Consider the following 11,680-nt stretch of genomic DNA (forward strand, 5'->3'; position numbering starts at 1 on the left):
CGCGCCCCCCGCCCGCCCCCCCCCCCCCCCCTGCTTCACCATCAGACCCGCGGCCAAGGCGCGGCTGGGAGAAGCCGAGCAGAGAAATTCCGGGCTCAGACAGGGCGTTGGGAAGCCAGCTGTACCCCCTCCACTGAGCCCCAAGCCGGGCCCAGGGCTCAGCCAAGGGGCAAATGCCACCGGCCACCGGTCCCTGCTGCCGGGCTCAGAGGGGGAGAAGATTCCCCAGCTGAAAACAGCTGGGAGAGACTCCCCTCCAAAATCTGAACCTCTCACTGCGAACGACCTGGATCTCCCTCCTCCGGACTACCCGACCTGCGAGGATGACTGGAAGGATGCCAACAACCTGAACAGGCTGCGGGATGAGCTCTCGGCCCTGCTGCGCTCCCCGCGCCGGGAGGAGAGGCCTCTGGAGAAGCTGGGTGCTCCCCAGCCCATGGACAGCAGTACCAGCCGTGCTGGCAGCCGTGGGCCAGGGCTCAGCCAGCCCCAGCTCACCAGGAAGGACACAGAGTTATCCAAGGGAGGGGAGAGCGAGAAGAAGGAGGTGCCCAGCAGCCCCCCCAGCACCAACGGGGGCTCTCTCAGCACAGCGATCACCAGCCCAGAGAGCAACCCTGCCCCACAGCCCCGCAGTGTGATGATGATCAGGAACGAGCTGGAGGCTATGCTGTCCCTGAAGAAAGAGGGGAAACCTTCCCCAGGGCTCAGCAGCCAGAAGCAGGGTGTGGAGAATGGCATCAGCACCCCGGAAGTGAGGAAGAGCCCCCCTGGTCTGAGGAAGAGCCCCCCTGGCATGAGTGACTCAGTGGTGCCAAAACCGGTCCCCAGCCCACTCCCAACGCGGGTGGCTGCTATGGAGAAGGATGAGACAGATCACAAGGACCATCCTGCTCCTGTTGCTGGCAAGGCCACAGAGACCGTGAGCCCTGCTCCTGGGTCCCTCAACAGCAGCGTGAGCCCCCCAGACCCACCTCAGGGACCAGCAGAGGAGCCCCCTGCTCCCACCCCCCCATCACCCCCTGTGTCCCCGGCACAGAGCCCGGCACCACAGCCCAGCTCAGCCGTCTTCCAGTACAAAGTGCACCGGGCTGGGGCCAGCTCGGCTGAGCTGCCCCATGCCCTGGGCTCAGCTGAAACCCCCTGCCCTGGGAGCTCAGCCAGGAGCCCCCCAGACACCTCAGGAGCAGGGCAGGAGGAGGTGCTGATCCACCCCGTGACGGGGGAGCGCGTGGAGCGGGGCTCACCCATGGCCCTGCTGCTGGCAGCCCGGCAGCGCGCCCAGCGGGGCCGCCAGGGCGGGGACGGGGCAGCCGCGCTGAGGGCGAAGCCGCCTCTGAGACTCAGCAGTGCCTCGTCGGACACCACCTCCACCAGCTTCTTCCGCCACGAGTCCAAGCCCTACTCTTTCACCGTGGTGCCTCGGCCCTCTGCGGCCAGTCCAGCGGGATCCAGTTGGAGCAAACCCCCCTCTTTCTCCAGCTCCTCGGAGCAGGGCCGGGACGTGCGGGCAGTGGGCGAGGCACAGCCCTCCGGGCCCCGGCGAGCCGCTGCCTCCAGCCTGCTCCGGGGCCTGCTGGACTCGGGGCAGCCGAGCCAGCCCAGCCCAGCCTGCCACAGAGTGCCCAAGGAGGAGGAGAATGGGGACACGGCGCTGGACTATGGGATTATCCCCCCACCTCCCGAATTCAGCAACGAGGTGGATGAGGGTCCCCTCCCAAGTCGGGAGGAGAACCGCAAGTGCCCCAGTGTCCCTGACAGCAGCCGGGGCTCAGGTGAGCCACGCTATTTCAGGTGGTCTGGCTACAGCCGCAGCTGCGGGGGCAGCCAGGAGCCAGCAGCTCCACCGCCCTTGGAGAAGAGCTGGAGGAACGGCGACTTCACGCCCCAGTGCCTGGATTACAGCAGCTCCACGAGTTTCCCCAGCCACGGCCCCAACCCACGCCCGCTGATCAAGAAGCGCCTGTACATGTCGGAGCCCGACAGCTCCTACCCCCGGGCAGCCGCAGCCCCCCGGGCCTCAGGCACCCTCTCCTCCGCCCTCTCCTCCTACAGCCCCGGGGGGTTCAGCTCCACAGCCGGGGCTCAGAGCCGCCTGGGCTCTGCCCACAGGAACGGCCCCTCGAGTGCCCAGGGCAGGCGGGCATCCGCGGACGCTGCTGGGAAGCCCACGGCCTACGGCAGCACTGGGGCTGACGCCAAGTACAAGGGGCAGAACGGGGACTTCTCTCCTGCCAGCGTGCTGACAGCCAGCAGGTACGTGTCCCCCTAAGCCCACCCCTTCCTGTCCTCGGTGTCCCTAACCGGCCCCAGAGCAGCACCAGGGCTCCAGTGATGTCGCTGCCCCTTGGCTCATGCTCACTCCCGGCTCCTCCTGCTGTCCTGGTCCAAGGGCAGTGACTGTTCCGTGGCTCTTCCCTGGTGCCAGCTGTGACCCTGGTGCCCATCTCCCTCCCCTCCCCACCTCACTGAGTGGAGACATGAAGCAGTAAAATACATCATTGCAAGGCTGACTAAACACCAAGGTCTGCCTGGGCTTTCGGTGACTTCCCCTCTGTTTCCCCTCCAGGCCTGCCCACGGCACCTCGCAGTACGGGGGACCCACCAACACCTTCACGGTCAGGCCGGGCACTCGCCAGCCCATCTCCTACGCCTACCAGAGCCACCGGTAGGCTGGACCTCAGGGCTGCCCTGCTGGCGTCCGGCTGGGAAAGGGCGAGAACGTGCCTGGCTTGGTCTTTTCCTTCTCCACGGGCACCAGGGGACAGTCCCAACCCAGCCTGAAAACGCACTGCTTGAAACTGCTGATGAGGAAGGTGGGGAGCGAGCCCGAGACTTGGACTTTTCTCAAAAAAGACTGTCATGGAGAGTAGTTACTGCGGAGGGCAGGCTGCTGCCTTGTTACATGAGCTAACGTGGTTTCCCTTTTTCCCATTTTCCCTCCTGGATTATTTTCAGAATTGCAGTCTAGGAAAGCCAAAGAGCATCCTTAGCTCTCTTTAAAGAGTATCACCACTGGAAAGATGGATTTCAGTTTGTTTTTTTTTAATTGGGTTAACTCCAGCATGTTTGGGAGCAGGGAGAAACCAACTCGGAGATGTGCACAATGGAAGCAAAGCAGTGTATAGCTAAATGTCAGGGATTAAAATAGGAATGTGAGGCCAGTGGGATAGGAGGAGAGTTTAGGATGCCTAGATCCTTACCCTTTCTGTCCTTCAGGAGTCTGGAGCAAATGAATTACGCCTTAAACCCAGCTCTGGGCAGTCAGGGCCTGTCCTGCCGAGCTGGGCTCTGACCCCTTCTCCAGGAGCAGTTTCGGGAGCAGGGGCCTTGCTTTGCTGTGCCTTTTGGTCACTGTAAATGTTTCTGCTGGTAATTATTCCTCATGGAAGGAGGCTGTGAGGCCTGGCTGGATGGCTGTAAAGCACTTTGGAGACACAGGACATGGAGCAATCCTTTTCCTTTGGTGGGTGGGTGCCAGCGACTCGCCAAGGTGCTGTGCTGCTGGTGCTCTCCCCGAGGGGTCTCTTGCCACTTCACACCCCTGTAACCTCCCCCCAGTGTCCTTATAAACTCTTCTACTGAGACTTGGCTTCCATCTCTGCTTTGGGGACCGAGAAGCTAAATTCCAGTGTGACTATTTATCCTCGTGGTGTGTGGGGTGTCTGCAGTGACACCCCGAAGGGAGCTGGCTCCCGGTGTTTCCCTCAGTGCTTTTCCAGGGGCTGGGTGTGCAAACCTGTCCCTGCTTCCCGCTGGTGCCTCTGAGAGCTGGTGGTGGCTGTGCAGGGGTGGGAGGTGTGAGTAGCCTTAAAGAGGGTTTTAGCCTTCAGAGTGAGCCATGGGGTCTCACGACAGCTGACCTGAGCTGTGAATAGCCAGCGGCCTGAAACTAGAAATAGAGAATCTTCCTCATAGGTAAACTTGCTGAAAGTCACTGTAAGATAACTGTAAAAACGTGTAGAGAATATTTTCTAATCACTGACAAACTAAAAGCACTTTGAGACATTAGTCTATTTTTATGGAAAGCACTTTCTATTTTCAATGCTATAAATACCACTGGTTCCACTCCAGCTTACCCTGCCTTGCACACACCTGTACGTGGCCTGCAAGCAGATCTTGCTCTACAGTTCAGCTCAAAATCAGGGATAAATTTTCCTTCACGGTGGAATTCTCAAAAGTTATCTTGATACTTGTATCATGTCATCGACATTCTGTTTTATTTCCAGCTTCACCTAATAATTTAACAGCCCGTTCAGATATTGCAGCAGCTTTAAAGTAGTCTGAACTTTACTTTGCTGTGAATAAAATGAAAATGCAAATAAAATAATCAGTCTAATAGCTAATTCAAAGGGCATTTTTATGCCAGTAAGTTGCAGTGACTTGGAAGATTTCCATTGCTCACCCCAGCCAATATTGAAATCATAAACTTTAAATATCTGGGTGTTGGTTTTAAAAAAATATTCACGGAGAAAAGTGACTAAGGAGTAACTATAAGGATATTTAAGTGTGCCAAGTGTCACGTGGAATACCACCCGCCCCAAAATACAGCATCTTGAGGATTCTTATTCATCTGTGGAAGTAAATCCGTGATCCTCTTTGAGGGGTTTCAGGGTCATGTTTTAGTATTGGATGAAGTTTCACCAGTTTAACTTGAAAGAAGAAGTCACTTTGATAACATTGCAACTTAATGTTTTTTTCTTCCTGATACTTTTTTTTTCCAAAATAGTAAGCTATAATTGCAAATGAGCTCTCAAAAACAATTTTAAGGCTGGGTGGGCGATTTCAGCTTTTGGTATTGACTTTGCCCAGAAGTGGGGAGGGCAGGGGGTGTGTGTGTGCAATTTTCCACCTCAAGAATTGGAATCTCCCCAGCACAAGTTTTTTTCTTTTTAGAGAAAAATGTGACACTCCCATGGTGGCACTAGCTTTGAATGTCACATTTGCTACTTCACCCAGACACACAATTCTTGTGTAGTCAAAATATAGTCTTAGACACCATGGAGTGTCTCATTTCTAGCAGATAAATTTGTTTTAATTTAGTATTAGAAGCATGATAATATAAGTCAGCTTTATAAAATAGCCATTCTTCATTCAAGAACACCATTCTGGGACTGCACAGGGGACTGAGCTGTCACTAAATCAGGCTGGACTCTGCTCCCAATTGTAGAACTGGTTAGCACGCAGGTTTTCAGTAGTGGAACACTTCTATTCTTTAAACACTTGGGACTATCCCTGCTTCTCCTGAATGCATTCAGCAAATTCTGGTATTTCAGTAACAACTCGACATTGATTCTGGGGCCATTGTGACAAAGGAACCACTGTCAAATTGTTGGCAGCCAAAGCACTTGGGGACAGAGTTAAATCTCTCATGAAATGAGGACTGCAGGGATGGGGAAGAGCTCCCTCTTCCTGGGGCAGACATACTCTGTCAGGTATGTGGATAAACTGTCCTTGGATTCCTGTTTCTGTTCCTCCCAGCTTTCACTATAGACATTTAGCAACAGAGTTAAGAAGAAACAAAACTAAGGGGTATTAATGGTGCAAAGCAACCTGCCTCAGCCCAGTGCTGACAGCAATCCTGAAGCCTGAGCGTGGAATTATTCACCTCACCCTCTGTGCTGCAGTGTGGTCATTTAAGTCGTGATACAACTTAGCTGCCTCTTCCTCACACGTTCCTGCTAGGGCAGTGTAACAGAGCATGAGCTGTAAAGTATTGAACAAAGTCTCTTATTTATGAGTGCCATTGAACACCAACCTTCTTGCATTAAACATTTCTGGATGTATTGTTTTATTACATGTGTGGTCTGACTTCTTTCCTAGTGTTGCTTATGTGGTCTGTCTGCTGGAAGATTGAGAAGTTTGCATGTCCTTGGAAGGATGGGAAAATGTAGCTCAGCAAGGGTTTGAATTTCAGCTCACCCAGGGCTCGGTCCAATTTCTCTGAGCAGTTGATCCAAAGCCCGTGGCCATTTCAGTGTCTTTAGAAGCCCAGTCAAGGCATGAAGGGGCAGCTGAGCCCCAAGAGCTCTGTCACTCACCCCCAGCTGGTTGGGCAGGCTGGCAGAGGAGCTGGTGCAGCTTCTATAAATAGTTCTTGGGTTGGAGCCGTTCATTAGGGACGAAACTCTCATCCTTGCCGCAAGTCCCAACTTGAATGTTGTGCCCAAAACTGCAAGCGCAGTGTGAGCAACACATGCAGCAACATAAAAGGCTTGTCTGCAGTGGCTTCTCTCCACTCAAACTGATTTGCATTCTCACCTCCTTCATCCAGCTCTGGCTACAGAAGCAGGCTCTGTGTAAGGGAGGGAAAGGGTGCAATGTATGCCTTGAAGCTTTTGCTGAAGCTGCAGTGGATGTCCCCAAACCTGAAAGGCATGTGGTGCAGGGACAGCTGGGCAAGCCACAAACCCCACAGAATTCCCTCCATTCCTTGGCAGAGAGCTGCAAAGGCAGCAAGGATTGATGTGGGCTTGGTGGCGTTTGTGCCACGCTGCCCATGTGTCCGTGTGACTACTGCAGCATTGCCAGCACTGGTACAACAACTCTGAGCCAAGCTGAACCCAGGAGTGACTCCTGAACTGCTGCTCTTCCGTGCTTCCCTTACGAGAGTGAAAGAACCCCAAGTGCAAGCGCTAGAAACCCCAAAAGCAGACACCCTTTAAGGCAAGGTGCAGAGCTGGGGCGGTGCTGCCTTGCCCTTGTCAAGGGCAGCTGCTGCCATCCTGTGGCACAACAAACATCTGCCAGATGCTGAAGCGTTGAGGGGTTTTTAGTCTTTGATTGTAAAAGCAGAGTTAATATACCACCAGTGACCTGCTGTCCCTACGGGCTTCACCATCCAGCACGAGTCTTTTGCCATGTGCTGTTGTGTTTTGCTCAGGTGTGGCAATATGAGAACTTAACGTGGTTTAATGTCTGACATTTGAACTTTTCTTTTTAGCTGTGCATGATGGAAACCCATGTTCAGACCTTTGGAAAGAAAAACTTCCTGAAAAGCAGCAGGACCCAGAGCCTGCCTTGCACTAGTGCTGAAGAACTGTAGCACCCTGGCATTGAACAGGAACACGGTGAACATTTATTTAAGAACAGTTTTAATATCAGGGACTGAAATCACAACTTTAACTGTGTGGATGATCTCAGCTGGCTCTTCAGTGCTACAGAAGTGGCCCAGTGAAACTTAAACCCAGTTACAAATGAAAACCATCTTCCAAGACAACTTTTTCAGAACCAGCATGAGACCTGTTTCAGTACAGCATCAGAGGTCCCTAACAGGGAACTTTGTGGTTCAAGGGGTATTTCTGAAGAAATGTGTCAGTTTTTATAATCATTTACTGTTTCTGGCCATACACTGCTCTAGAACAGGAAGTTGCTCTGTCAACACCTGTATGACACGGGAATTTAAAAAGCAGCAAGTGAGGTTTATAAAGAGTAAATGAGAAAAGTACAGAGCCTGGGAAAGCTTAGTCTGCCTAAAAATTAATTGTGGGCTTTGCACAACTAAACCTATGCGTGTGCAGAGGTAAGAACTGGAAGCAGTGTACATTTAAGTGCTGCTATCATGCTAAAGAATCAGAGTAACATTCATTTCAACATCATTTTTGTTTCATCCGTCAGGACTTGCTTAATTCTGTCTAGGAAATACTAGGCCAGACCAAGCCCTATCTAGAGCAGCAGCAATGCATGCAGAGCAATGACTTTTTCCAGGTAAATATGTTCCAGGGAAACAGCTGAGTTAGAAATGTATGTGGTATTTGACAAACACACCTCTCAGGGTTCTGTGGAGTCTGTTTTGGGGAGTAGGGGAATGTCCTGTCCCCTCAGTCGCCAGCACAAGAGGTCACTCGTCACAAGTGCATGGATCTGGTTTATCACTAAGCAGAGTCTGGTACAGGAGCAAGCACATGACAACTGAAGTCCTTAGTCCAGTTTTTCCCTCAAATAAACCTTTCGTTCACAGGTCTTATCCTTGGTAAGTTGCCTTCAGCACAGAGGAGATGAAACGTGGTGTCAAAGAGCACAGCACCCGCTCCCTCCTGGCTCCCAGCCTCTGGCAGTCCCCTCAACTGGCCCTGGGGCCAAGCACGTGCTGGCCATCCCAGGACTCCAGCACCACCCCAAAGATGTTTACTCACAGGGCTCCAGCTGGGATCCTCATTTTACATCCTGACACCAAACACTGGTGTTTTAGACCAGTGCACAACCAGTGCTCACCAGAGGCTCCACACTGGTACTGAGGCCCAACACTCTCAACCATGTGCTGCATCAAAGACAGCACTGGAACCCTTCCAGTCCTTGAATCCCAAGAGGTCTTTTCATTCCGCCTGATTTACAGAGCAAAGAACTTTGCTTATGGGTGAGGCTCTCACTTTTACCCAACAAGAGGTGTGTTGCTAACCTCCCCCAAAAGGTTCTATTAATTCCATGGGTAGCCTGGAGAACTGAGGAAGGAATCAAGTCTTTTTGACTTTATTTCTATTTTCATTACACCTAATTCCCTGTCTCTCCAAGTCTCCTCTGTGCCTGAAGTCAATTTTTTTCTGAGTAAAACCAAAGTCTTTTATTACAGGAGAAGCCACTCCTGAGGAAAGGGTAAAGCTTGGTTTGTAACTAACTTATGCCTAAATCAAAATTACTACAGGAACCTTCTTAGCCACAAGCTTCAAGGCAGACAACAGACCATCCCCACTCCAGTTCACACACCTGCGACTTCAGCAGAATCAAAGTGATGCCAGGAAGGAACTTGGACCATGAGTTTATAAAACTATTCTTTTACACAGTTGATTCCAGAAGCTTCACCAGCTGGTATGGGGACAGTGTGATGTAAAACCTGATGATCCCATCCAACTGTAGTGAGCAAGGCATCATCTGAAGGAGACCAGGACAAGCCTTTTACAAAGTCTCGATGAGAACGGTTTCTGAACCTGGAAAACACCAACACTCCATTAGCCATCAAGCACTGGGAGTATGTGGGCTTGTGCAATCCCTAACAGCTGGTTTGTTAGGATGATGCTCCTCTGCTTAGGAATATTTTCAACTCCAGGTTGCCCAGAGCAGCTGTGGCTGCCCCACCTTGGAAGTGTCCAAGGCCAGGCTGGACGGGGCTTGGAGCAGCCTGGGATAGTGGAAGGTGTCCCTGCCCATGGCAGGGGGTGGAATGAATGATCTTTAAGGTCCCTTCCACCCCAAACCCGGGTTTCTGTGTATTAGTAATTAACTCAAGAAGACAACAGCAGTGAGTACATTCTGTCTGTACTTACACCTCTGAGAGGTCTGAGTCAAGAACAGCAACTGAACAGTCTTCACTGATTGAAGCCAGTAAGGGCGAACTAGAGAGAGATGAGAGCACAGTTAGAACAATCAAATACAAGAAATTTTAGGGATAAATTTGTGAAAAGCAGGAGTCTTAGTGATCCTGACCCAGGTACAGCGAATTAACTCACAGAAAATCTTACAAAAATGTTTTCATCAGCATTTGGCAGGGTGCCAGCACACTGAGCAGGAATATTCTATTAGGGTCTGAAAGCAAGTGATCCTTCTTTAACCAGAGGTGATTGTAATTAGAAAAATCCCCACAGCGTGTGGGTCAGTAATTCTGGAACTGCAGAATTCTTGTCATGGACATTCACGGAGTCAGAAGTGAGACAACGTTTGGTTTACTCTGTTCTTTGCTACAATCTCCTTGATAAGATGACCAAAACTGGCACTCTCATAGGTTTTACTCAAAAATAACTCAGGCTGTTAAGGGGATGCAGTCCCACGTTCTGTGCCAGTATCACTCGGTACCTGTGTGCAGAGAAAGCAAAGCCCGTGATGCCTCGGGCGTGCACAGCGGCGCTGAGGGCAGAGTCGGGGTTCTTTGTGTCCACCAGTGCAACTGTTCCGCTTTCATCACCTGCGACAGAGGGGGAGGGAAGTTAGCAGCAAAATCTGTTCTGTGAAAATAATGACCTTGCTTTGCCTGGTGAGAGTCAAGATTCTTACCCAAGACAAAGATGTCACTTTTCTGTGGATGCCACATGACTGAGGTAGGGAGGTAATTACAGGCACTGCAAACTGCGAGGGAAGAAACGGGTGAGTGTGGAAGGAGGCAGCACAAAGATATTCCTGCTCTAACTCATTTAGCACTGCTACTGCATCACGACAAGGGTTTTAAGCTTATTGTCTGTGACAGTGTTAGACCTCCTTAGGTTTTAACAGGCACATCACTGGATTTAGAGTTAAGACTTAGAAATCAGACATAAAATAATTTATTTCTTCCAACACAAACTCATGAATAAGCAGTGACTGCACACAGAGACATACCAATTCGGGTAGCTGGTTTGGGGCATCTGGTGTCCCAGAGTAAAGTTCTGTTGTCCTATAAATACAAAAGGAATGAGAAGAATTTTACAATTTCTTTGTGGCATAAATTCAGATTCACTGCTGACTCACAGGCAAAATGACCCTGCCTCTTCCTCTGGGTTAAAATGGTGCTGTCAGTAAGTGCAGCCTTCAGTCATCCCCAGGACAGAACTAGGAGCTCCCAAAATTTGATACAAACCTGTAGGAATCAGCTTGGTAAACTGATTATAAATTTATCAGACTGCAACACTGCAATAATACAGGGAGGCAGGTTGCAACACAAGAGGTGGTTTATAAGTGCATTAAACTGCCAATACCTAAAGTTAAATCTCATTTCTATGGGGTAGGTTTAGACAATAGAGTGAGCTTTACCTCAGCACAGGACAGGAACACAGTGTCCTTACCAGGACAGGAAGCCACACATGTCACTGCAGCGGAGTGAGCTACCAAAAGCACAAAAGGATAAAGAGCCTCAAAGATTGGATCCAACTTTCCCGCATACTCCCAAGGACCTCCAGAGGCACAGCAGTTGGACAAAGAATAGTTTATGCCCAGACACAGGATAACTTCTGCTCAGCAGCCGCCAACTGCTTCCTACCAAAGTGATGAGCTGCCCAATCCAACCATGGCCACAAGTCCTTGTGACACCCCTGAGCTTGAGGGAGCCAGACAAGGGGTTGGGGGGAAAGGATCAAAGTGGGATATAAAGGGGCCTATAAAAAGGAGAGAGGGAGGTGGGTCGGAACTCACCTCTGTAGGAGTGCAGCACCGTTTGCTCCGGGATGTCCCAGACTTTCACGCTGTGGACAAGAGCGAGCAGTGAGCTCCCAGCACAGCCCGGGCACACGGCTGCCAGGCTGGGGACACTCACCAGAAATCCCTGCCCCCGCTGACAGCCTGGGTGCTGCCGGCCAGGACGGACACCGATGTCACGATGTCATCGTGCTCGTATTTACAGAACTTGTTCACGATGAGGCTCTCGTTCTCCTCCAGCTCCCACAGCTCCACAGCACCTGGGGGATGCAGGGGGACACCCACCTCAGTGAAAGGGACCCCCACCTCAGTGAAAATCCAGTCAATAAGAATCATGGGGAGGGGGTCACGCACCTCAGAGGAGGGGAACGGGGGGACACCCAGCTCAGCAGAGGGGACGCCACCGCCACTCACCTCGGCGGAGGATTGCTTACCGGAGTCGGAGGCCACCAGGATGCCCCTGTCAGCCACCCAGCACAGGTCGGCGACCCCCGCCTCGGTCTGCACGCCGGCGGTGCAGAAGCCCTCGCTGGGGGCGCGCCGGGGCTCCGCGGACACCCACAGCGAGCCGGGGCCGCAGGGG

The 11,680-nt window shown here is 51.9% G+C and overlaps 2 protein-coding genes across 2 annotated transcripts in view; one reads left to right on the forward strand and one right to left on the reverse strand.

Annotated features, from left to right (window-relative positions):
* The window catches only part of CUNH6orf132 (chromosome unknown C6orf132 homolog), a 20,838-nt gene extending 15,041 nt beyond the window's left edge, over positions 1-5,797 (forward strand). Inside the window, exons 5-6 of the mRNA XM_017741101.1 lie at positions 2-2,256; positions 2,570-5,797. Of these exons, the coding sequence (XP_017596590.1) occupies positions 2-2,256; positions 2,570-2,672 (2,358 nt within the window). The 3' untranslated portion in view covers positions 2,673-5,797. The remainder of the gene's footprint in view (position 1; positions 2,257-2,569) is intronic.
* Positions 5,798-7,055: 1,258 nt separating this feature from the next.
* WDR77 (WD repeat domain 77) lies at positions 7,056-11,676 on the reverse strand (the record flags this gene model as incomplete). Its single annotated transcript, XM_017741102.1, has 9 exons — positions 7,056-8,924; positions 9,261-9,329; positions 9,787-9,895; positions 9,985-10,056; positions 10,306-10,360; positions 10,717-10,787; positions 11,095-11,144; positions 11,216-11,357; positions 11,532-11,676. Coding segments are annotated over 9 exons (873 nt in total), but the record flags the coding sequence as incomplete, so codon positions are not given.
* Between the last annotated feature and the right edge of the window lie 4 nt (positions 11,677-11,680).

Source organism: Corvus brachyrhynchos, unplaced genomic scaffold (assembly GCF_000691975.1).
Source record: "Corvus brachyrhynchos isolate BGI_N302 unplaced genomic scaffold, ASM69197v1 scaffold338, whole genome shotgun sequence".
NCBI lineage: Eukaryota > Metazoa > Chordata > Aves > Passeriformes > Corvidae > Corvus > Corvus brachyrhynchos.